At 42.8% G+C, this 25,500-nt stretch overlaps 1 protein-coding gene across 5 annotated transcripts; it reads left to right on the forward strand.

Annotated features, from left to right (window-relative positions):
• The first annotated feature begins 1,124 nt into the window (after positions 1-1,124).
• Positions 1,125-21,463, forward strand: LOC311140294 (upstream stimulatory factor 2-like). Of its 5 annotated transcripts, none has more exons than XM_084175280.1 (11): positions 1,125-2,589; positions 9,158-9,195; positions 9,466-9,569; positions 10,762-10,881; positions 11,154-11,301; positions 11,620-11,707; positions 13,426-13,464; positions 14,520-14,578; positions 16,688-16,794; positions 17,196-17,324; positions 17,992-21,463. In XM_084175280.1, exons 1-11 carry the CDS (start codon positions 2,549-2,551, stop codon positions 18,079-18,081), a joined length of 963 nt encoding a protein of 320 aa, XP_084031406.1. In that variant the 5' UTR covers positions 1,125-2,548; the 3' UTR covers positions 18,082-21,463. The 5 variants fall into 5 exon arrangements, with proteins under 5 accessions (XP_084031406.1, XP_084031407.1, XP_084031408.1 ...); XM_084175281.1 differs by having other exon boundaries at positions 1,126-2,589; positions 9,463-9,569; positions 16,688-16,782; XM_084175279.1 differs by having other exon boundaries at positions 1,127-2,589; positions 9,463-9,569.
• Positions 21,464-25,500: the final 4,037 nt, after the last annotated feature.

The raw sequence follows: 25,500 nt of genomic DNA on the forward strand, positions 1-25,500 counted from the left end.
TATGCTACGCTACAGGACTGTTTTGCTAGCACAGACTGGAATATGTTCCGGGATTCATCCAATGGCATTGAGGAGTAAACCACTTCAGTCACCGGCTTCATCAATAAGTGCATCGACGACGTCATCCCCACAGTGACCGTACGTACATATCCCAACCAGAAGCCATGGATTACAGGCAACATCCGCACTGAGCTAAAGGCTAGAGCTGCCGCTGTCAAGGAGTGGGACACTAATCCGGACGCTTATAAGAAATCCCGCTATGCCCTCAGACGAACCATCAAACAGGCAAATGTCAATACAGGACTAAGATTGAATCCTACTACACTGGCTCTGACACTCATCGGATGTGGCAGGGCTTGCAAACTATTACAGACTACAAAGGGAAACCCAGCCGCGAGCTGCCCAGTGACGCGAGCCTACCAGACGAGCTAAATGCCTTTTATGCTCGCTTCAAGGCAAGCAACAATGAAGCATGAATGAGAGCACCAGCTGTTCCGGACGCCTGTGTGATCACGCTCTCCGTAGCCGATGTGAGCAAGACCTTTAAACAGGTCAACATTCACAAGGCCGCGGGGCCAGACAGATTACCAGGACGTGTACTCAGAGCATGCGTGGAACAACTGGCAAGTGTCTTCACTGACATTTTCAACCTCTCCCTGACCGAGTCTGTAATACCTACATGTTTCAAGCAGACCACCATAGTCCCTGTGCCCAAGAAAGCTAAGGTAACCTGCCTAAATGACTAACGTCCCGCAGCACTCACGTCGTTAGCCATGAAGTGTTTTGAAAGGCTGGTCATGGTTCACATCAACATCATCATCCCGGAAACCCTAGACCCACTCCAATTCGCATACCGCCCCAACAGATCCACAGATGACGCAATCTTAATCACACTCTACACTGCCCTTTCCCACCTGGACAAAAGGAACACCTATGTGAGAATGCTGTTCATCGACTACAGCTCAGCGTTCAACACCATAGTGCCCACAAAGCTCATCACTAAGCTAAGGACCCTGGGACTGAACACTTCCCTCTGCAACAGGATCCTGGACTTCCTGACGGGCCGCCCCCAGGTGGTAAGGGTAGGCAACAACACATCTGCCACGCTGATCCTCAACACTGGGGCCCCTCAAGGGTGCGTGCTTAGTCCCCTCCTGTACTCCCTGTTCACCCACAACTGCGTGGCCAAGCACAACTCCAACACCATCATTAAGTTTGCTGATGACACAACAGTGGTAGGCCTGATCACTGACAACGATGAGACGACTATAGCGAAGAGGTCAGAGACCTGGCAGTGTGGTGCCAGGATAACAACCTCTCCCTCAATGTGAGCAAGACAAAGGAGGTGATCGTGGACTACAAGAAAAGGCAGGCTGAACAGGCCCCCATTAACATCGACAGGGCTGCAGTGGAGCGGGTCGAGAGTTTCAAGTTCCTTGGTGTCGGCAAGTAGTCTTAAGGCTAACTTCATCGTTAGAACCATACGATCCTATGGTTCTAAGATTAACTTAGCCTTAAGATGCACAATCTAAAACTTTTTATTAAATCATATCAAATATGCAACATGTTCCTTGGTGGTCAATGGAAAATATCAGTGGAAGAATTATCTCCTACACATATCCTCTTAATGTAACTATTTCAATGTAACTATTATATATCAACCACTGTCTAGGTAGACTTTGCACCCGATTTTTATTGATTATTCAATGTTTACAAAGTGCTCAATGCAGCACAAATGGTACTGTTTGTTATTGTATTTCACTTTCCTTTGACGTGGTAGTCATGTGGTTAAAGCAAAAACCCGGATTCGATCTCAGCTCTCACCTGAATAAACCAACGTTATCAGCAGCATCATATGTCACATGAGCTTGATTTGGACTCCGAACACAGTTTCTAAACCATCTTTGTAAATATCAGACATTAATGTAGACAGAGGTGTAATTGTAATGTTGTGTAATAATACAAATGTTGACACGCAATATATAGAATGGAATGGAGAAGGTTGAAAATTCATTTCAAACAGGGGCACATCAAATCAACATTGCAGTGTAGCCTACTGTACATAAAACACATTTCAACATACTCCTCTTCCAAGATCAAAAGTTGAACAAAAATAGACGCAGAGCAGGGCGGGGAATTAAAAGCGCTAACACCAATGGTCCACTCCATATTTTGTGAGACACGACAGAAGCTGGTTTCCTGCAGAGGTTTTGAGAGGAGAAAAAACCGAGCGTGACAAAACATTTACCGAAATTATTCGACGAATTACTGTGCCATAACCTTGCAACGAAACAATTCCAACAGTCCAAGTTGCTATCCTGACGACACAGACTCAAATTAGCAGTGCGAGTAAAACGGTGAGAACGAAAGCTTCGAGAGCGACATAAACCCCAGCCAGCGGCAGCGGTCTCCATTTTAACTTCGAGTCCGATATATGCCTCACGTGTCTTGGACTGTCTCTCTCACATGACCCGAGTGTTTGTTCCCGTGATCAGCACTTCCATCTACGCGTCTGTGTCACTGAATATCACATTTTATTTCAACCCTGATGGATATGCACCTCGAACAGAGTCTGGACACCGCGACAAGGTAATACAATGCCCTCCACTTCCTCTCCATCATGTATGGACGTCTCCTCTAGCAAGCGAAGGCCTGGCCTCCATTTTCTAGAAAACAGCTTGATTATGTGTAGTATATACTAGATTCAATAAAGTGGTTTATTTTAGTCATCTTTTTGCACAGCTAAGATAGAAAATCCTATTAGAAAAGGGTTAGAGTATAGCAAACGATTGCAGCATTTCATGCAAACACGGTTATCTACGGTAGTTAATTTACAATACTAAGTAAATAATCTAAATCTTGCTAGTAGTAGTAGCTAACGTTAGCTAACTAAACTAACGGTACCTAGCTAGCTAGGGCTATCAGTTTTGTTAACACTGAACTAACATTAGTTAGCTTACTAGATAGTTAGTTAGAGATATAACTTACAAAGTTAACTTGCTAGTTTACAGCTGGAATGTAGTTACTACATCCATTTTTGGACTTGTAAATTAAAGATGCACTATGTAGAAATCGCTCCACCATTTCCTGGTTGCTAAAATTATAATAATTCGCCTAATTTCAGTTGATGTGACAAAACAAGCAACTATAGTGTAGAGAATCATTGTACCGTCTAAACCGCAGTGAAATATATTTTCCATAACCAAACATATTGTATTTTTCAGCTGTGCAAAGCTGTCATCAAGGCAAAGGCTGGCTATTTTGAAGAATCTCAAATGTAAAATATATTTTGATTTGTTTAACACTTTTTTTTGTTACTACATGATTCCATAGGTGTTATTTCATAGTTTTGATGTCTTCACAATTATTCTACAATGTAGAAAATAGTTTAAAAAATAAAGTAAAACCCTGGAATGAGTAGGTGTTCTAAAACTTTTGACCGGTAGTGTATATATATTTATTTATTTCACCTTTATTTATCTAGGCAAGTCAGTTAAAGAACAAATTCTTATTTACAATGATGGCCTACCCCGGCCAAACCCTCCCCTAACCCGGATGACACTGGGCCAATTGTGCGCCGCCCTATTGGGCTCCCGATCATGGCCGGTTGTGAAACACTCCGGGATCGAACCCGGGTCTGTAGTGACAGTGCAGTGATCACAAAACATTATTTTCCCTGTTATAGCCCAACTAGACGATAAGCCATTAAAGGCCTGGGGAAAGTTGTGTAATTTAAATAAAAACAGAGAGGAAGAGGCCAACTTTAGGCTACTTTGGTGAGTTTGCGAGGCATTGCGAGATGCAGATTACCAAGACATCATATACCTGAGATCCTGAGTGGCGCAGCGGTCTAAGGCACTGAAAAACAGAACAACTTTTTTTGGTTAGGGATGTTATTGAATGTTAAGGATCCCAACTTTGTGTAAACGTTTTAACGTTTTAAACATTCACACCCCTAATATGAGTATACACCTGCTCTTTCCATGACAGACTGACCAGGTGAATCCAGGTGAAAGCTATGATCCCTTATTGATGTCACTTGTTAAATCCACTTCAATCAGTGTAGATGAAGGGGAGGAGACCGGTTAAAGAAGGAATTTTTTTTGCCTTGGCCGTGTGTTTTGGGTCATTGTCATGCTGGAATACCCATCTACGACCCATTTTCAATGCCCTGGCTGAGGGAAGGAGGTTCTCACCCAAGATTTGATGGTACATGGCCCTGACCATCGTCCATTTGATGCGGTGATGTTGTCCTGTCCCCTTAGCAGAAAAACACCCCCAAAGCATAATCTTTCATTTACATTACATTTTATTCATTTAGCAGATGCTCTTATCCAGATCGACTTACAGTTAGTGAAAGCATACAGGTTTTTTTTCATACTGCCCCCCCGTGGGAAACGAACCCACATCCCTGCCGGCCAAACCCTCCCCTACCTTGGACGACGCTGGACCAATTGTGCGCCGCCCATGGGTCTCCCGGTTGCGGCCGGCTGCGACAGAGCCTGGACTCGAACCAGGATCTCTAGTGGCACAGCCTTAGACCACTGCGCCACACGGGAGTTTCCACCTCCATGTTTGACTGTGGGGATGGTGTTCTTGGGGTCATAGGCAGCATTCCTCCTCCTCCAAACACGGCGAGTTGAGTTGATGCCAAAGAGCTCCATTTTGGTCTCATCTGACCACAACACTTTCACCCAGTTCTCCTCTGAATCATTCAGATGTTCATTGGCAAACTTCAGACGGGCCTGTATATGTGCTTTTTTGAGCAGGGGGACCTTGCGGGCGCTGCAGGATTTCAGTCCTTCACGGCATAGTGTGTTACCAATTGTTTTCTTGGTGACTATGGTCCCAGCTGCCTTGAGATCATTGACAAGATCCTCCCGTGTAGTTCTGGGCTGATTCCTCACCGTTCTCATGATCATTGCAACTCTACAAGGTGAGATCTTGCATGGAGCCCCAGGCCGAGGGAGATTGACAGGTATTTTGTGTTTCTTCCATTTGCGAATAATCGCACCAACTGTTGTCACCTTCTCACTAAACTGCTTGGCGATGGTCTTGTAGCCCATTCCAGCCTTGTGTAGGTCTACAATCTTGTCCCTGACATCCTTGGAGAGCTCTTTGGTCTTGGCCATGGTGGAGAGTTTGGAATCTGATTGATTGATTGCTTCTATGGACAGGTGTCTTTTATACAGGTAACAAGCTGAGATTGATACTGCCATCTCTAAATGCTTCGTTTGTAAATGATGTCTGAGCGTTGGAGTATGCCCCTGGCTATCCGTAAATAATAATAATAATAATAAAAATTTAAAAATGGTGCCGTCTGGTTTGCTTAATATAAGGAATTTGAAATTATTAATACTTTTATTTTTGATACTTAAGTATATTTTAGCAATTACATTTACTTTTGATACTTAAGTATATTTAAAACCAAATACTTTTTGACTTTTACTCAAGTAGTATTTTACTGGATGACTTTCACTTTTACTTGAGTCATTTTCTTTTAAGGTATCTTTTACTTTTATTCAAGTATGACAATTGGGTACTTTTTCCACTAGAGGGAGGGTGCAGTTTTCCCATCTTGACAACAGAAGCCGGTCTGGCTTTTGTTGTCAAATAGAAAGCAAAGATTTTTATAACCAACCCAAGATAGACCAGAGCCTGTCGTTTCCAATGGGAGCAAATTAATCATAGTTGGCAGAACAAGCAAGGAGATGGGAAGAGCCAAGTACGAGCTTGTGAGATCCTATTGTCGTGTTCTAGCATTTATTTGCGTATTTCCGTTAGGGAACGCCTACTCTGTGAAGTGTGCGTATGCAATAACTCAATTCGCCCTTGCACTCCTAAACAACGCAATACATTTTTGGGGGGCCAAGGGTAAAGTGTACAAAACACAGTCCACTCTGTTTGTTACAGATTCTAGTTTTGGAAACCAAAAACTGTATGGAGATCAAATGTTTAATCAATGAGAACATTTGTAGAATGTTCTCGCACTGCCGGCCACTGGGCTTCCTCTCATCACCATATTTGGTAGTGAGTGGAAACGCCAACCGGAGGCTTCACATTTATACATCCAGTGAAATATCTGTGTAGAAAGTCTGCATTTTAGAATGTGATTTTGTATTGTGCCCAAATTTATTTATTTGTGAAAAATGTTGTAAAACACTATCATTCTGCTATTAATGCAGATATATTATGGACATTTTCTGAAATTACAATGCAAAAATTCTACATGTAGCTCCTTTTAAACTGTCTTACCCCACCAGAACCCAAAATATAAACTTGTTTTTACTCCAATGTTTGTAAACCATGTAAATGTAAGCAAACACTGTATAGCCTCAACATGGTTAAAACTATAATTTTGATGATATGGACGGTCAGTCATGGCATCCATAGCTCTGTCTATGAATTTGAGAGTGGTTACATTTCTCCAGGCCCATCCCTAATTTTTTACCAAATCAGAGGCGGGGTTAGGGCTGTTAAGGTGACCATATTAACACCACACTGGCGGTCACGAGTTATGAAGGCAGTCAAATTCCATGTGACCATTTACTTACGGTAATTAGCCTTCTCCAAGTTCTGATGCTGATGGTGGACATTAGTAGCCTACCAAACTTGCTAACTGCCTGGTACTCAGCACTCTGTTGTCCCACTAATCACTCTGACATTAATGCAAATGTATTGAAAAATCTAATCAAACACTTCATGAGAGCCCATGAGCTCATGTTGCGCAACATTTCTATAGGCTATGCAATTGCATGAGAAAACAGTGATGGTCTCTATTAAAAAGAGGAGGATCCCATCAGCTATCTGTAGGCTTACTTTATTTATTTATTTATCAACTTTCCTAATATTAAGTACATTGCTTCTCTTTGCAACAGGAGTGTAGCCTACCTGGCTGGTATGAAAATGAACCACGGAAAAGCGTCCTCCATTCGCCATTTAAGTGCATAGATGACATGTATTTTTTTACCCTGCCCCTGTTTCGAGACAGGTGCATGATAATGGTCCATTCTAAATCAAAACAAATTTGACACATAAATTATTTATTATGTGTAAAGACTAGATTAAATAGTGTGACAATATTAGCCTATCACTTGTAAATGATGCCCAGATTAAGGCAAGAAACAGCACATGCTTTTTTATTTGCGACCTTTTCAAATCATAGTCGCACACCTCATGTAGGCTAGTCCATAGACCTATATGTTTTGATAAGGTTTGTATCACAACTAAAGTGGCCAAATAACTTCTTAAAATGAAGCACATTCATCCGCTTTACGAGTGTAGAGCCTAACTGGCATACAGGCAGCTTGTGAGTTTCAAGTTTGGGGAAGATCATTTTCACCATAAAAATGCACCTTTATAATAAAAGCATCACATGCATAATTACATTTGTGGTCACTTTTGAGAATGGGGTTTTCTTGCTAATGGAACATTTGCGCTTATAGCCTACTGCCCTGTGCGCATTGCTGCGCTTAAAATGTGAAGAAATAGACTATCAACATTTTAAGCTAAAAGTTCTCATCTGTTGCGTCAGGCTCATTGCTTAAAACATTTTATTTTATTTTATGGTAGTGTTTGTATTAATGTGGGATCTATCGCATCCCACAACTGTCCCAGACTATGTTTGGAATATTTATTTCTCGCAAAGAATAGAATAGGTCAACTTTTGTACTATGGGGGATAGTCGATTGACATAGACTAGTGCTTTTGCTGTTCATTAGGCCTACTCATCTTGTTAGCTGACGTAAAGTAAATGTGGACAGTTCTTCCCATATCTTCAGTATGCGCCTCAGAATTGGATAAGGACGAGCGCAGTTGCGTCCCCGATGTCTCTTCACTTGTAGCCTGTGAGAAAGACCCGATCACGTGGCGGAGAGCCATGTGAGTGATAGGTGCTTCGGCACGCAGCCGGGAGAAGGGAATTATAAATATTATATTCAGCCCAAGGGCACAATGGCCAGTGGCCGCAAAATGCATGGATTTTGTTAGGGGGGGCTACGGCCAACCAAAGGGGATGCTGCTGGGAAATTTGAGGCATTATCAAGTGCTTGTCAAATTGTGAATGAGAGACTGATGAAGTGTGTGCAGCCTATGCAAAAAATAGAGCAGAGCTCATGCCTTTCATTGAACTTTTTTCAAATCATCATTAGTCGCATCATGCAGCCTTAGAATGTATTACAAATCTAAACATATAGCCCAACATTTGTATCACAACTAAAGTTGCATAAATAACTCTAAATTAAGCATATAGGAGTAGCTGTTTCTTTGTTAACCGCTCAACACAGAATAGCCTCGTGCACACTCCCTCAAATCGTTTGGAGAAAATATTCTTTCTATTTAATTCAGCTATGGTCAATTGTATTCTTCATACTATAAAATTGTCTAAAATAATGCCATGGAATTCTAAGCAAATCTTGTCTGCTAAATGAACTAGTGTAGCCCACAGCCATATGGCATAGCCAGATCAGTCCCTAACATAAGGACAACTCAGACTATGCTATTCTGTTCTTCTGAAATAGACTACATTTTCTTCATATCATGTTTCTTTAGACCTGTCTGAAATCAATAATGGATTTATTGTGATGGTGTAGGCTATATTACATGGATTTATTATAATTTTTAAAATGTAGATGTTCCAAAGGTCTACATCAGTGGCTTGTAGGCTATGTGTGGAAGCCAGGAAATGCAAAATGTGTTTGTTAATGAATGGTCAATTACCGTGAGACCGACCAGTTATTTGCTTGACAATCAACGGGCTGACAATTTCATGACCGCCACAGCCCTAGGCGGGGTGAACACTTTGTTATTGTTTCAATTGAAGGATTCTAGCTTTAAGGCTACCTTGACATCAGTAAATTGAGTTGCCAGCTTATGTTACTATTTTGTGAATGTCATTCATAACTTATCTTTGCTAGCTAGCTAATTGGCAAGCTTTCTACTTTTCACTTTCAATGCAATGGCATGCACTAACAATGATTAGCTGTCAGCTGGATAGATGATGTATGCACATCTGCTCTTGACATATCTTGTTGGAATATAGCTGAAAATGTAGTTAGCTAGTGTATTTGTACTGCCATATCCCCTACTCTATATTAACCTTGTCAGCTAGACCTTGCTTGCCTATATTTAGAATTTCTCCTTGTTTATGTCTTCTTAGTCACGAAAAACAAGAGGAGGAGGTCATCCAATTAGAAGGTAAGAATTTATGTTGGGTTGTGTGTGCCATGGCACAGACGTTCACCATTCTGACTCTTTCATACATTTCAAAGTACTGACATATTTCAGACATCCTCTTGAAAAACCAACCAAAGAACAGACTAAAAACACATGCCCAAGTGCCAAATTGTTTTAGAACTAGCTTTTTGCAATGATGCTCCTTGCCTCACTAATTTCTCGTCAAAGGATATCTGGGTGTTATTTTTCTCTTCTATCAATCCTCTCATTCCACTGTCCTTCTCTCAGGAGACGGGGGAGGGGAGCAGACTGCTGTTACCATAGGCAGTATTCAGCAGGCCCAGGCATTCGCGGACCACAACATTCAGTACCAGTTCCGCTCTGAGGGTGGTCAGGTGGGTGTCTCGGTGAACAGCGTTTTGGCAGTTTTCTGGTGGGACATTCCTAATTGACATATACTCTAGGGACATTCCTTATTGACACTGATTGCTGCAGTGGTCTTACTCTGTAGACAGTGCTGATTTTAGAAACATTGAACTAGCTGAATTCACATAAGTCTGTTTTTACTGTATGAGGTCAGTTTACTGCATCACTCACTCACAGTAGAGCAGGGCTGGGCAACTCTGGTCCTCAGGGGCCGGAGTGGTGTCACACTTTCTTCCACATCCCTAGCAAACACAGCTGATTAAACTAATTGCATTCTAAACTGAACATCATGATTAGTTGATTATTGGAGTCAGGTGTGTTAGCTGGGGCTGAGGCAAAAGTGTGACACCACGCAGGCCCCAGAGGACTGGAGTTGCCCATCCCTCCACTAGAGAATCAATCACAAAATGGAAAACCCTGTATTCAACACTAGCCTCTCCGTTGAATTGAGAGCCTTGTGTGCGTTCGCTTTGAACCCAGACAGCAGAACCGGCCAGGACACTGATATAGGCCTACAGGTTTGGATGTAGCATTGGGTCGTCAAATTGGTTGGTTAATTGTCAATGTTTACGTCTATGCTTTTGTGGATTATCAGAGTGGATGTTATCTTCACATAAACCAATTTTTAGGTGAAGGATGAAGCTAGTTTGAGCTGGTCCGTTCGCTGCTCATTTGGAGTACACACAGCTGGTGTGAGTGATCATGTGATTCCAATCCCCTTCCTGGTTTGTCATGCGGCTGGTGTCACATGTTAGTCAGGAGGCAAGTCACATGATTAAGGGGTACAAAACCGGATTATTTTGAAACAAACAAGTGTTTTTCTGGACCTGGCTGTTTTTATATTGAATCAGGCACATTCTGCAATATAATCATATGTTGGGTGTGTGGATCACTTATAGGCCTAGCAGTATCATTCGATGTGCAAGGGCTTAAATACTATAGCCTAGGGTTTGAACCTCAATATGAGGTAAGCAACCTGCAAGTACTGAAAACACAAAGTGACATTGAAATGACAGTGGTCAGGCTAGAAGGCATCCCAAGCTCTTTCTTGTAGAATTAATGACTCCAGTTTCTCTGTCTCTCTCTCTCTCTCTATCTCTCTGTTTCCCTCTCTCTCTTTCTCGCTCTCTCTGTCTCTGTCTCTCTCTCTGTCTCCCTCAGGTGACTTACCGCGTTGTCCAGGTAACTGACCAGCAGCTGGAGGGGAGAGACGACGAGGGAGGGCCGGTTAGCGTGGTCTCCACGGCCGCCTTCCCCGGTGTTCCTCAAGCAGTGACCCAGGTAGGTACCAGAACACCAGGAACCAAGGCCGCTACTGTTACTCCTTACAATAACACAGTTCCTAATGGCTAACGAGCGTGACATACTTCAGTAGACATTCATGGTTCAATCAAACTATTGATCGTTATACAAGTTATCTGTATATTTTTGTTATGCACGAATCAGGACACTTTTATATATGTCACTTGTAATGAATTATTTTCAAGTAATATCGTGTTGTACGTTAGTTGTCAGTAGGGCTTGCTAACCCTTCCCACCTTGTCCCCCGTCAGGCTGTGATCCAGAACCCATTCAGTAATGGGGGTAGCCCCGTGGGAGAGACGCTGGGAGGGGAGACGCGCTTCGCCTACTTCTCACCTACGGCTGTGAGCGATGGCACTGTGTCTGTGCAGACCACCTCCGACCCCACACAGGCCGGGGGTGAGTCAGCGCTACCGCTACTTCTAACGCTAGGCTAGCAGTCTTCTGAGGGAAAAATACTGTCCCTCATTTTTGGTTCAAGTCCAAACAGACATAAAGAAGAATGACCACTTATCAAATTGACATTTGAGTACCGTGACACAGTGCTGACTGAGAGAGATTAACTGTTCATCCCCTCAGCCACGAGGTTTGTCTCAGTGCAAGATTCCTGTGTCACTCACCAAATTCTCCCTTAAGACTTTGTCACTGAAGTCTCCAACCTGCCCCATTTTCTCTCTCTCTCTCTCTTTCATTCCCGTGTCATCTCTTCTCCCACAGGTCAGTTCTACGTGATGATGACCCCTCCTGACGTCCTGCAGACAGGCACACAGCGAACCATAGCCCCGCGCACGCACCCCTACCCTGAGTGAGTATCAACCACACTGCTTCTTACTCTCCTCCTATGTCCCTCATTTTGGGGGGACTCTGAAAGGAGAGCCCATGCACACAGCAGTCTGAGCCACTCCAGATGTTAAGCAGTCAAAAACCTACCTACACGGTCCTTACGTTCATCTTCCACAAGCATGTCAGACATGTTTTCCAAGTAGGAACTAGCCTATACACCTAGGTGTTATGCGATAATTTCAACCTTTCATCAATAATGACCTGTTAAGAAGTCATTTGACAGGATTTTTCTAGAGCTTCTAAGAGTTTGTTTACTTTACTTGTATCAGTTAGACTGGAACACTAAAAGTCACTGATATTGACTATTGAAAAAATAGTGTATTGACTATTTTCTCCAAAAACGGAAAGTAAAGTTGAACTGAATCCCCCTATTCCCTTCCATAGAGATTTGGGTTGAGCAAGAGCCAGACCTGGTCCTGGGTCAGACAGCACTGCGTGTGTGTGTGTGTGTGTGTAGTTTCCTTGAGCACTCTGCTGTTCTCTTGGGATGGGATGATATCATCACAGGGGTGTTGTGTTAGTGCATGTCCCTGTCCTTGTTGCCCTGGTTTCCCCCTTCCTTGCCTACTTCCTCCTCAGTTGTTTCTCTTTCACAATCATTAATATCATTATCATGTGATTAAGCTATTTTGAATGAGTAACACTGAATCAAAACCAAACTGTTCAATCTGGTTAATCCATGCTGAAAATCTAAATGATCTCTCATGACAAATTCATGATTAATGATATGTGTGTCAGTTAATTAATTTGACATTAGTGTTCTGGTTAATTTAGGAAATGAATGTAAATGTGCGTATTATTTTTCTATAAAGGCATACGGCATGCCCAGAGCCAAGGGGTGGGAATAAATTGGAAACATGCCCATAAACTGAACATATAATCTAGAAGGGAGAGTGCCAGGCAAGTGTTTGAATATAAAACGAGGAGTTGTGTGTTTGTTATGAGCTTGTGTTTCAAGGGTTCTGCACATAAGGGAAATGGTTTGGAAGAATAGGTCCAAAGTGCTTTTTATTTTATTTTACATAATGCCATGCTTGTTTTGCTATCCAGAACGAGCACATGATCCTCTCAAATCTAATTTGTTGGACTAAGTGGATATGCCTTGCCTGGTCATTTCCCTGCCTGTATGTGATGAACTCTTATTCTCGGGCCTGTGGAACAACATGGAGATTTTACACCACTTATACTCCGAAAAAATACATTTACAATATAGCTTTGGGTAAAGGGGATGGCCATCAATTTGCACACAGTAAGGTGTTGGGGTATGGTTTTGTTATTAGGACTGATCTTGACTCTTCCCAAGTTCTTAAGGCTGCTTGGGGCTTTTGTGTGGGATGTTCGTACAAGACTAGTCCAATGTCTAGTTTAGTGTCGGGCTGCAGTGATTCCCCAGTTCTCTTTGGCTACCATTAAAGCTTTTATATACTTCACTGATAAATGTACAGTCTAAAAGGGCTGGATACCACTGCAGTGTGTGCTGCTGTCTAGGGAGGACTTGTTTTTCTGTGGTTTGCATTCAATTCTCCCTTTCCATATGTTTTTCTTGTGGGTGTGATAATTTGTGTATTTGATTTGTTCTTACATCAACAATGCATAAACTAATCCATGACTGAGCATATTTGATCTGTGCAAATAAATGAAATTAAATGAAAACTTCCACCGCTTACCTGCCGTTCGCAGAGACGAAAACGAGATGCTGCAACATGACGGTTTAAACTGGTGAGGACAACTTCCACATCCCCCCTCCCCATGCAACCAATGAACAAATCAAATTAGGCCTAGATCATATACCACAATGAAGAAAGAACAATCATACCACCTCCCTTTAGTATAATTCCCCGGTGAATATGTTAGACCCTTGATGTGATTAAGCTACATTTAGCATTGGAAGATGTGTGTACTCTTTGATGGTAGTCCTGATTGCCATGAGTTGTTTCTGTTCTGTTCTGTAAGACCTTGAATAGCTAGGTTAAAGTAAAAACAGCCCATTTTGATTTATCTTGCTTTTAATTGCTTTTACTCATTAGATGTGAAAAAGGTAAGTGCACTGTGTGAACACCAGCCATTTTGGTTTAATTTATGACACAATTCATTAGACGGATTAAAGCTTTGTCAAGGTAAGTGCTGTCGAAAATTGTATTAGTTTACTGCCGCGGCCCTGCGCATCTCGTCTCCAGTGCCTTCATGAGCTCATCTGGCTGTCATGTATGAGGAACTTAATTAAAGAATACCTAGCGGAAGACACACACACACACAGGAGAAACAGTTGTCATTAGCCTTACTCTGGACACCAATGTGACAACATCGCAATTTAGGACCATAATGAAGCCTGCGCCTTAGAGACTCTCTGGGGTATAGCGGGGAAGGGCACGTACACCTCCGACACCTCCAAGAAATCTGCCTGTCCAGACGGCCGTCAGTAATACAGTAGTTCCAGTCACTGCGTCTCGCTGTCAGCCCCAATGTGGTGTTATTACCGCATATGCTGCCACATACGGCTGCTTCAGATCAGCACGGCTGCCTAAGGTGGTGCTTGGCGGCCCCCCCTGCAGAGTACGGTTTTGGTGCCTGAGTGGTGTGTAATTGTAAAGGGGTCAGGTGCTTTGAGATAGTAGTTCTGGTGGGGAATTTTTGCACTGGATTAGTTGCGTGGAGCGCTGTAGTCTGAAGATTTTTCTTTTAGTCTGAAGAGTTGCACCTGTTTGTATGGAGGTGGACTGAAGACTCCCGGGTTTTGAAAATATGTGAAATGTTCTATTTGTTTGTGTCTGTAGGAAAATGGATGGCCCACGGACACCCAGAGATGAAAGGAGGAGAGCTCAACACAATGAAGGTGAGCAAAGGGAAGGGCCTACATCACCCACAATCCTCCCTGATTAATGTTCTCTTAGAGCCAAGATATCTTAACCATGCAACTCTGTGCTTTCCTTCTGTGTTCCAAGATACATGGCATGGCCAAGAGTATGTGGACACCTGCTCATCGAACACCTTCTAAAATCACGGGCATTAATATGGAGTTGGTACCCCCTTTGCTGCTGTAACAGCCTCCTCTCTTCTGGGAAGGCTTTCCGCTAGATGTTGGAACATTGCTGCGGGGACTTGCTTCCATTCAGCCACGAGCATTAGTGAGGTCAGGCGCTGATGTTGGGCGACTAGGCCTGGCTCGCAGACGGCGTTCCAATTAATCCCAAAGGTGTTAGATGGGGTTGAGGTCAGGGCTCTGTGCAGGCCAGTCAAGTTCTTCCACACTGATCTCGACAAACAATTTCTGTATGGACTTTGCTTTGTGTACGGTGGTATTGTCATGCTGAAACAGGAAAGGGCCTTCCTCAAACTGTTGCCACAAAGTTAGAATGTAATTTTATGCCGTAGCGTTAAAGATTTCCGTTCACTGGAACTAAGGGGCCTAGGCCAAACCATTATTCCTCCTCCACCAAACTTTACAGTTGGCACTATGCGTTTGGTCAGGTAGCGTTCTCCTGGCATCCGCCAAACCCAGAATAGTCCGTCGGACTGCCAGATGGTGAAGCGTGATTCATCACTCCAGAGAACGTGTTTCCACTGCTCCAGAGTCCAATGACAGATAGCTTTACACCACTCCAGCCGATCTTAGGCTTGTGTGCGGCTGCTCGGCCATGGAAACCCATTTCATGAAGCTCCCGAACAGTTCTTGTGCTGATGTTGCTTCCAGAGGCAGTTTGGAACTCGGTATTGAGTGTTGCAACCGACGACAGACAATTTTTATGCGCTTCAGCGCTCGCCGGTCCCGTTCTGGGAGCTTGTGTGGCCTACCATTTTACGGCTGAGCCGTTGTTGCTCCTAGACGTTTCCACTTCATAAAACAGCACTTGCAATTGACTGGGGCAGCTCTAGCAGGGCAGAAATTTGACGAACTGACTTGTTAGAAAGGTGGCATCCTATGACGGTGCCACATTGAAAGTCACTGAGCTCTTCAGTACGGGCCATTCTACTGCCAATGTTTGTCTATGGAGATTGCATGGCTGTGTGCTCGATTGTCAGCAACGGGTGTGGCTGAAATAGTTGAATCTACTAATTTGAGGGGGCGTCCACATACTTTTGGCCATGTACTGTATACAATATCTTGTTGAATTTATTTTTAAATGAGGTGCACCTTATGATGTTTTAATGTTTCTTTTTTTATGTTTGAAGCCAAAGACATTAAGTGAACAATATATAATTTTTCTAATTCAATCCCAGAGACTTCTCAAATCCCTCTGTAGAAGCACTTTTTGGGAATTAAATGTTGTATATCAACCAACCACTAGAGGGTACTGTTGAACTGTCAGATGTTCCCACAATGTCACATGTCTAGCTAAGTGACTATTCAAGGCATACAGAGAAAAATATCCATGTAGACACTAACCACTCCCCGTATGTATCCCTATTGTTCACTCCCCGCATGTATCCCTAATGTTCACTCCCCGTATGTGTCCCTAATGTTCACTCCCTGTATGTGTCCCTAATGTTCACTCCCTGTATGTATCCCTATTGTTCACTCCCCGTATGTATCCCTATTGTTCACTCCCCGTATGTATCCCTATTGTTCACTCCCCGTATGTATCCCTAATGTTCACTCCCCGTATGTATCCCTATTGTTCACTCCCCGTATGTATCCCTAATGTTCACTCCCCGTATGTATCCCTAATGTTCACTCCCCGTATGTATCCCTAATGTTCACTCCCCGTATGTATCCCTAATGTTCACTCCCCGTATGTATCCCTAATGTTCACTCCCCGTATGTAGCCCTATTGTTCACTCCCCGTATGTATCCCTAATGTTCACTCCCCGTATGTATCCCTAATGTTCACTCCCCGTATGTATCCCTAATGTTCACTCCCCGTATGTATCCCTATTGTTCACTCCCCGTATGTATCCCTATTGTTCACCTCTTTCTCTGAACCTGTTCTGTGTGTCTCAACAGTTGAGAGGCGGCGGAGAGACAAGATCAACAATTGGATCGTCACGCTCTCCAAAATCATCCCCGACTGCAACATAGACAGCACTAAGACGGGGGCGGTAAGTCACTCTGTAAGGCACTCTCAGCAGCTTTGTCGTGTGTGTGTGTGTGTGTGTGTGTGTGTGTGTGTGTACACATTTTAGTATACTTGTGAGTACCAGAAGTCTTCGCAAGAATAGTAAACCAACTTAAATTCAGAGAAGTGAGGACATATTGCCGGTCCTCCCTTGTATAAAGGCTATATTAGGCTTAGGGGTTGGGTTAAGGTTAGGCTTAGGGAAAATATGATTTTGAATGGGATTCAATTGTGTGTGGGGGGGGGGGGTGGGGGGGCAGTTTGCATTCATTTAAACACTTGTGCGTGTATTGGTATTTTATTAGGATCCCCACTAGCTGTTGCAAAAGCAGCAGCTACTCTTCCTGGGGTCCACAAGGCAGGATGTCTTATTGAACTCTTCTCTCCTTCCCCCAGAGTAAAGGGGGCATCCTGTCTAAGGCATGTGACTACATCCGAGAGCTCCGTCAGAATAACCAGAGGCTCCTGGACGGTGTCAAAGAGGTGGAGAGAGTACAGGTGGACAACGAGCTCTGCAGACAGCAGGTAAAACAGCCTAGAAAGAACGCTATCACAAAGAATCAGAGGCCTAGCCTGGTCCCGGATCTGTTTGTGCTGTCTTGCCAACTTCTATGGTCATTGTCAGGCCAAACATAGGAGTTGGCAAGACCACACAAACATATCTGGGACCAGGCTATCACATGTCTGTGAACAAAAAGGGTTAATGTTCAAACAAATGAAGGTGTTTCATTACATTTAACGTTCATTTTACGTTTGACGACCGAAGTGCCGTTTTTACATTGTCAAAATGAAGTTATAGCATAGATTTATATGGAGAGTCTTTTGCCTTTCATTTCTTACTGAATCCCAAAGCACCGTTCTTCATGTCCTCATTCTAATGCTCAGAAGCGAACAGTCTCCAGTCCTGTGGGGGAGAGAGAGGCAGTGAGTGTGTGCTAGCCCAGAGGAGAAGCTGAGATGATAGGACAGTACCTTGAGATTTAAAACAGATGGATGTTATGGCCAGGATTGTCCAAAACTTTTGTTGAAAAGTTTATACAACAGACATTTCTGTCTAGTTCTAGAATCATTGAAAGAACAAGTGAGGCCTAGAAGTTGACGTTGCATTTTGCTAAGTTGCTGCTAATTTATTGATTACATTGAGGTCACCCATTGTTGTTCATTGGCGGACATTGTTTGTTGTTTGTCTCAGATCGAGGAGCTGAAGAATGAGAATGCCCTTCTCCGAGCGCAACTCCAGCAGCACGGCATCGAGAGCGTGGGCGAGACGCCGCCACAATGAACGAGGGAGATGGGGAGAGCGGGATGGGTAGAAGGAAGAGGAGGATGAGGCAGACTGGAGATGACACATAGGAACAGAACAAAACGAACGAGCTACTGAAGAATCAGTCCTTTTCACAGTCGCAGACAGTTAGACAGTCTTCCCTGGCCTCATCTTTGAGGCTGCATCCGAGACTCTTGGCAGGCTCCTGCTGCTTTGTTGGCTGCACTTGACTGATCCAGGACCAGTCGAAATGACAAAAGAAGCCACCGTGTAGACAATAGACATGTGTCTCAGAGAGAGAAGAGGTCACAACCACCAGAGAAACCCTCTGCACAACTCCTCCTTCCCTTTCTATATTTATTTAGTTCTTCACCTGTGGACTGTGACGTTGGAGATTTTATTGAGTTACGTTGTTGTTTTCCCCATTCTTCAGTCATGTTCTTAATTTAACTGTCGTTATGCATTTATTTTAGTCTGTATTTGTGGTTGAAGTTCATATTACCATTTTGTTACGTTAGCGGATAAAATTTATTAGTTATTGTATTGTTAACAATATGCCTGGAGAGACTCATTTAGAAAAGCTCATGTATCCTAGAGGAATAGATTATGTATGAGTGTGGTAGGCTACCAGCCAGTAGAACAGAGAACACGGTACAAATAAACAGCTGAATTGCAGCACCATGTGAAAGAATGCCTTGATAGTTGGCAATATTGTTAGGTGTTTTTGAAAGTGACACCAATATACAGTTAGCTCAAAGTATTGGGACAGTGACACATTTTGTTGTTTTGGCTCTGTACTCCAGCACTTTGAAATTATACAATGACTATGAGGTTCAAGTGCAGACTGTCAGCTTTAATTTGGGGGCATTTGCATCCATATCAAATGAACTGTTTGGAAATGACAGCACTTTTTGTACATAGTCCCCCCCCCCCCCCCCCATGTTAGGGGACCAAAAGTATTTGGATAAATTCACTTGTGTAATAAAGTAGTCAAAAGTTTAGTAATTGGTCCCATATTTCTAGCACACAATAATTACATAAAGCTTGTGACTCTACAAACTTGTTGGATTCATTTGCTGTTTGTTTGGATTGTGTTTCAGATAATTTTGTGCCCAATAGAAATCAATGGTAAATAATGCATTGGGTCATTTTGGAGTCACTTTTATTGTAAATTAGAATAGAATATGTTTCTAAACACTTCTACATTCATGTGGATGCTACCATGATTATGGATAGTCCTGAATGAATCTTGAATAATGATGAGTGAAAGTTAGAGGCACAAATATCATACCCCCAAGACATGCTAACCTCTCACCATTACGATAACAGGGGAGGTTAGCATTTTTTGGGGGGGGTATGATGTTTATTACATTTTACATTTTAGTCATTTAGCAGATGCTCTTATCCAGAGCGACTTACAGTTAGTGAGTGCATACATTTTCATACTTTATGCCTTTTTTAACTTTCTCACTCATCATTATTCACGATTCATTCAGGACTATCCGTAATCATCAAACACAACCAAACAAACAGCAAATGAATCCAACAAGTTGTAGTCACAAGCTTGATGTAATCATTGCATGCTAGGAATATGGGACCAAATACTAAACTTTTGACTAATTTAATACACAAATGAATTTGTCACAATACTTTTTGTCCCCTAAAATGTACAAAAAGTGCTGTAATTTCTAAACAGCACCCGATATGGATAAAAAAATACCCGCAAATTAAAGCTGACAGTCTGCACTTTAACCTCAGTCATTATATCATTTCAAATCCAAAGTGCTGGAGTACAGAACCAAAACAACAAATGTGTCAATGTCCCATTACTTTTGGAGCTCACTGAATCTCAAGGATGCAATTTTGCTGTACCAAGAGGAATAGCTGTGCTTTGCCCAATATCAATTTACATTGCTAGCATTAACAGTCTTTAACAGTCTTACATTGCTAGCATTAACTGTTTTTAAAATAGCATCCATGCAACGTTATATAAATGTTTCATGTTGAAGTAAAGCCAATGGCCACTGGCGTTAGTGGGAAAATAAATGGTAATCAATAATTAATTTACTTTGTACCCTGGCCCTTTTCTACAATTATGCAATTTAATACACATACTCTTTAAGGCTGGTTTGAGACTGTGGCCGGGTGAGATTGTAGGGCATCTGATAGACCACTGATACTGCCTCGGAGAGAAAGGTTGACCTCTTGAAATGTCACCTGACATATAAAGTGAGTGTAAATGTATATGTTTCGGGGTGGAACCTGTATCACAGGCTGCATCCAAAATGGCACACTATTATTTAGTGCACTACTTTTGATCAACAGTAGTGATTTATGTAGGGGATAGGGTGCCATTTCAGACACTACCAAGTTTAATTTCAACATTGTCACATTAAACTCACTCTTGAGTAAGCGAAAGCGCATAGAGTTCACCACTGCTAAGCTAAATTTAGCAGCTACAGAAGTTTGGATATATTTTGCGAATGTGTGTATGATGTATCTGTGTCTTGATATGTGTAAGAATAACCACAAGTTTCATGTCTAGCGTTTGCTTTTATTTTTGTAACCAACACATCAAATGGAGCTCAATACACCCAGGGAAAAAGACTCTGGAGAGAATAACTGAACCAACTCACTGCTCAAGATAGAAACCAAGAACAGAGAAACTTCCCATCCTTGCACTTCGTATCTGTGCTCTGAATTTCCTCTCCTTGCAAACAGAAATGGATGCTAATAAAAACTTGGAAAAGATTTAATCTCAGACACTCTTTCACTCTGTAGGACAATAACCAAGTTGAAATGCATTCAACAGGCAATATGAAGGTGATGATGATGATGATGACTGAATTTGCAACATGTATTTTGTTCTGAATTTGGGGGAAATTGGAATAGGTAAATTAGTGTTTTAGTCCCTTATCGGGGAGTTTTAGCCATGTACTGTCTGGCTCCGGAATCAGCAAAGCAGCCCTAATACTCAACCCTGCGAAAAGTAATGTATACTCAATAATTCCACCTCGACAAGCTCTCCTACTCTGTGACCTTGTGCTTTGTAAGTGCAGAATAAATATTTTTATCCTGTTTTGCTCGATACTGTCTCTCAGAACTGTTGCTCTTCAGCTGAATATAGCCAAAGTCGATTGATATAGTTTATTTTGCAGTAGAATTCTACACATTTAGTGGGACGTGAGCACGGTCAATTATTGTGAAAAGAATAAATAAGGTAGCGAAATGAAATTGTTGGGTGTAGTTAATTTTATGTTTGTTTTCTTTTTCGAAATGGCAAAAACAACATTTACCAACATCTATCCCCTGTAGCAGCCTTGCTATTCTCAGGTTAGATTATAGAACTTTTATAAGTAAAATTGCAGAAAAATAAATAATTGACTTGCTAATAACCTTGGCAGCATGTGTTCTTGCTCATTGTCTTTTCCCCTATACAGAATGTCATCCATTCTAATGTATTCATACTTGTTAAGATAAGGTAGGTCTACTAATACTGTATATTAATAACAAAGGTTGAAGATAATTAGTAAGGGTTAAGACATTGAGGGCACATGAGTGAATAATGTAGCCTGGGTCCAAGTCTGTTTCTGTTCTTGCCATCTCCTTTTGGAATTGTCAGGCCAAAGCAAACGTTTGATACTGACCGCAATGGAGTAGACAAGCACAAACCGATCTGGGCCCAGGCTCTGAAAAATAATAACGGTAAAGGTAGAAAGAGCAGTCCTCATTATAAGCTGCTAGCAGACGGATACTTGTTTTATTTTTCTTAAATGAAAATTCTGGTAATCTCTAATAAGAAGATTATCATTTAAGTATGTTCAGCAGCAGGTGTGTGCAACTCCTGCCTGAGCCCCTATTTCAGGTGGTCTTTCAGCAGAGATGGGCAAAGATGCATTGAAATACTAAATAAACTACAAAATACTGGTGCCAAAATATAGTTAATTATTATAATTTTAAATATAGAAAATACATTTGCAAGTAGCCTCCTTAATTAGTTCTAAAACAAACTGTGACCCTTGGTTAAGATGCTATGAACAATACCAATAGCCCAGATAATTGACACAGTTGTTAGTCCGCACAGCTTTGTGGCCCCCTATTGCTCCAAATTCGCTGCATAAGTGTCAGAAATAAGATGCTGTGGCCATGATCGTGATGTTATCTGAGGTGCAAAGGTTTTTGAATGAAAGTCGACGCACAAGACTCCAGTGAGTGTAGTGATAGTGTGGCAATAATAACAGTGTTCGCTTTCAAAGTTCAGTTCACTTCCCCTTTTTGGACCAAATTCACTGCATTATCCTCGCTCTGGAAGTGCATCCATGTGCATCAACTAATCCAGTGCCATAAGACTTCTCTTACCAATGCAGCAAAAACATTTATATGAGGTACACTACATGGCCAAAGGTATGTGGACACCTGCTCAATGAACATCTCATTCCAAAATCATGGGCTTTAATATGGAGTTGGTCCCCCGTTTGCTGCTATAACAGCCTCTACTCTTCTGGGAAGGCTTTCCACTAGATGTTGGAACATTTCTGTGGGGACTTGCTTCCATTCAGCCACAAGAGCATTAGTGAGGTCGGGCACTGATGTTGGGCGATTAGGCCTGTTTCGCAGTCGGCGTTCCAATTCATCCCAAAGGTGTTCGATGGGGTTGAGGTCAGGGCTCTGTGCAGGCCAGTCAAGTTCTTCTACACCGATCACGACATTGTCATGCTGAAACAGGAAAGGGCCATCCCCAAACTGTTTCCACAAAGTTGGAAGCACAGAATCATCTAGAATGTAATTGGAACTTAGGGGCCTAGCTCCTCTTCCACCTAACTTTACAGTTGGCGCTATGCATTCGGGCAGGTAGCGTTCTCCTGGCATCAGCCAAACCCAGATTCGTCCGTCTGACTGCCAGGTGGTGAAGCGTGATTCATCACTCCAGAGAACACGTTTCCACTGCTCCAGAGTTCAATTGCGGCGAGCTTTACACCACCATAGCCAACGCTTGACATTGCGCATGGTGATCTTAGGCTGCTCGGCCATGGAAACCCATTTCATGAAGCTCCTGACGAACACTTATGCTGATGTTACTTCCAGAGGCAGTTTGGAACTCGGTAGTGAGTGTTTTTACGTGATATGCGCCTCAGCACTCGGCGGTCCGGTTCTGTGAGCTTGTGTGGCCTACCACTTCGTGCCTGAACTGTTGTTCCGCCTAGACGTTTCCACTTCACAATAACAGCACTTACAGTTGACCAGTGCAGCTTTAGCTGGGCACACATTTGACGAACTGACTTGTTGGAAAGGTGGCATCCAATGACGGTGTCACGTTGAAAGTCACTGAGCTCTTTATTACGGGCCATTCTACTGCCAATGTTTGTCTATGTAGATTGTATGGCTGTGTGCTTGTTTTTATACACCTGTCAGCAACGGTGGTGGCTGAAATAGCCAAAATCCACTCATTTGAAGGGGTCTCCACATAGAGTACATGTAGTGTATCTTGCTACAAATTACATGGTGATTTTTTTTCAGGCCTCTCAAATACAAATGACAAAATACTCAAAATTAATTGAAATACGTATTTCGGATACGGATGTTTGGGGGCACGGGTGGACTGTCCGTTGTTGGGGACACTGTTGTAGGTGTACGTACGGTCGGTGTAGGTGTACGCACTGTTACACTCTGCAGCAGCAGTGGGACACGGTTTCTATGTTGTACACCAGTGTGCACCATAATGGCAGTGGCACACTCTGCAGGAGTCTTTGTGTCTTTGTGTCTTTGTGTGTACTCGTGAGTGGCGCAGTGGTCTAAGGCACTGCATCGCAGTGCTAACTGTGCCACTAGAGATCCTGGTTCGAATCCAGGCTCTGTCGCAGCCGGCCGCGACCGGGAGACTCATGGGCGGCGCACAATTGGCCCAGCGTCGTCTAGGGTAGGGGAGGGAATGGCCGGCAGGGATGTAGCTCAGTTGATAGAGCATGGTGTTTGCAACGCCAGGGTTGTGGGTTCGATTCCCACGGGGGGCCAGTATAAAAATAAAAATAAATGTAATCACTAACTGTAAGTCGCTCTGGATAAGAGCGTCTGCTAAATGACGTAAATGTAAATGTCTTTGGGGTCAGTGATGGACCGGCCGTTGCTGAAGATAATGTTCTTATAGAAATAACTCTCCACCTTTGGAGCATTGAGGCCCTCATCCTCTCACAAATCACTGAGCTGTCATTGCAGTTGCAGTTGCAGCAAGAGACTCTTGGGTCAGGGAATGACTGGCCGTTGTTGAGGACTTTGGTGTGGAAGTCACAATGATTACATTCTCCACAGCAGTGTCCTGGTGGTGGGTAAGGGTTATTGCACAATGTATAAAAGTGTATCTCTTCGCAGAGAGGCGTGCCTCCGTAACACGTACAAAACCACCCCTGGCTCATATACAGGCGACTTTAAGATATTCAGAGACTTTGTCGTCAGCTGGTTCAGAGAACACAGTAAAAGTTAACCCCAGAATGACCATGATCTTCATCCAAGGGACTTCCATCTCCACAAACAGAGTATCAAGACCTCAGCTCAGATAACAAACAGGTTGTCCACACAGTTTTACTGACCAGAGAGTAGCTTTTATAAGTCATTTATTTCCCAATCAAGTCACAAAATGTCCCTTATCTTTCCTGGCGGCTGCTGTCCCTTCTTTCCACTGGCCCCAGAAGATGAAAAAAATAAACAGTTCCAAGTATAATGTTTTGGGTGACTATTCTTCATTATTATTTGGTGAATTCATTAAGAAATTATCATATAGCATATTCGTTTATACAGCATGTCAGTATACAACTATTTACATAGTCAGATGTAATGCACTTTTTTTTTTTTATGGCGCAAAAGTCACGTAATGTAAGACATTTCACATTTGTCTTGTTTTCTCTCTATTTACATCTTTATATGAACAATCCAATAGCTATTAATCCCTGCATTTATTTAAATGTAGCTGCCTGCATGTTCCGTCAATCAACAGTCAAAGATGGACACATGCTGCTGCAAAATCATCTTGATCCTTATTAATCCTGATACATCTAATTTTTCCCCTTCTCACCACCTCCACACACCTCCCCTACTTCCCCCTCCCCCCTCCCCCCTCCCTCCCTCTGTGCTTGTCTCTCGGCCAGTCTGACAGCCGCCAGTCAAACACACACAGCCAGCCAGGCGCCTGTGTGCCCCCTGCTCTGTTTGAAGTGGTTGATCTCTGATCCCATGTACCTCAGATTGAGACATACTCTCTCTCTTTCTTTCCCCACAGTTGGGATGGTACTCTAACAGACCGCTGCAGACAACTGGCTTATTCAAAGAGTAGCAGGCGTACAGGGTTTGAGTTATGGGACATCGGACACCCCCATTATAAGCCTTCAAAATGTCAACATGGGTACCATGTTAAGAATCAACTGGTCTCCTTAGATTTGACAACAT

Source organism: Coregonus lavaretus (genome assembly GCF_964263955.1).
Source record: "Coregonus lavaretus genome assembly, chromosome: 13".
Lineage (NCBI taxonomy): Eukaryota > Metazoa > Chordata > Actinopteri > Salmoniformes > Salmonidae > Coregonus > Coregonus lavaretus.

Excerpts from the sequence above, each read along its gene's own strand:
- LOC311140294 (XM_084175279.1), top strand. The coding sequence starts at position 2,549 with ATGGATATGCACCTCGAACAGAGTCTGGACACCGCGACAAG. Across the intron at positions 10,882-11,153 it reads TTCCTCAAGCAGTGACCCAG|GCTGTGATCCAGAACCCATT; the intron begins GTAGGTACCAGA and ends GTCCCCCGTCAG. Across the intron at positions 16,795-17,195 it reads CGGGGGCGGTAAGTCACTCT|AGTAAAGGGGGCATCCTGTC; the intron begins GTAAGGCACTCT and ends TCCTTCCCCCAG.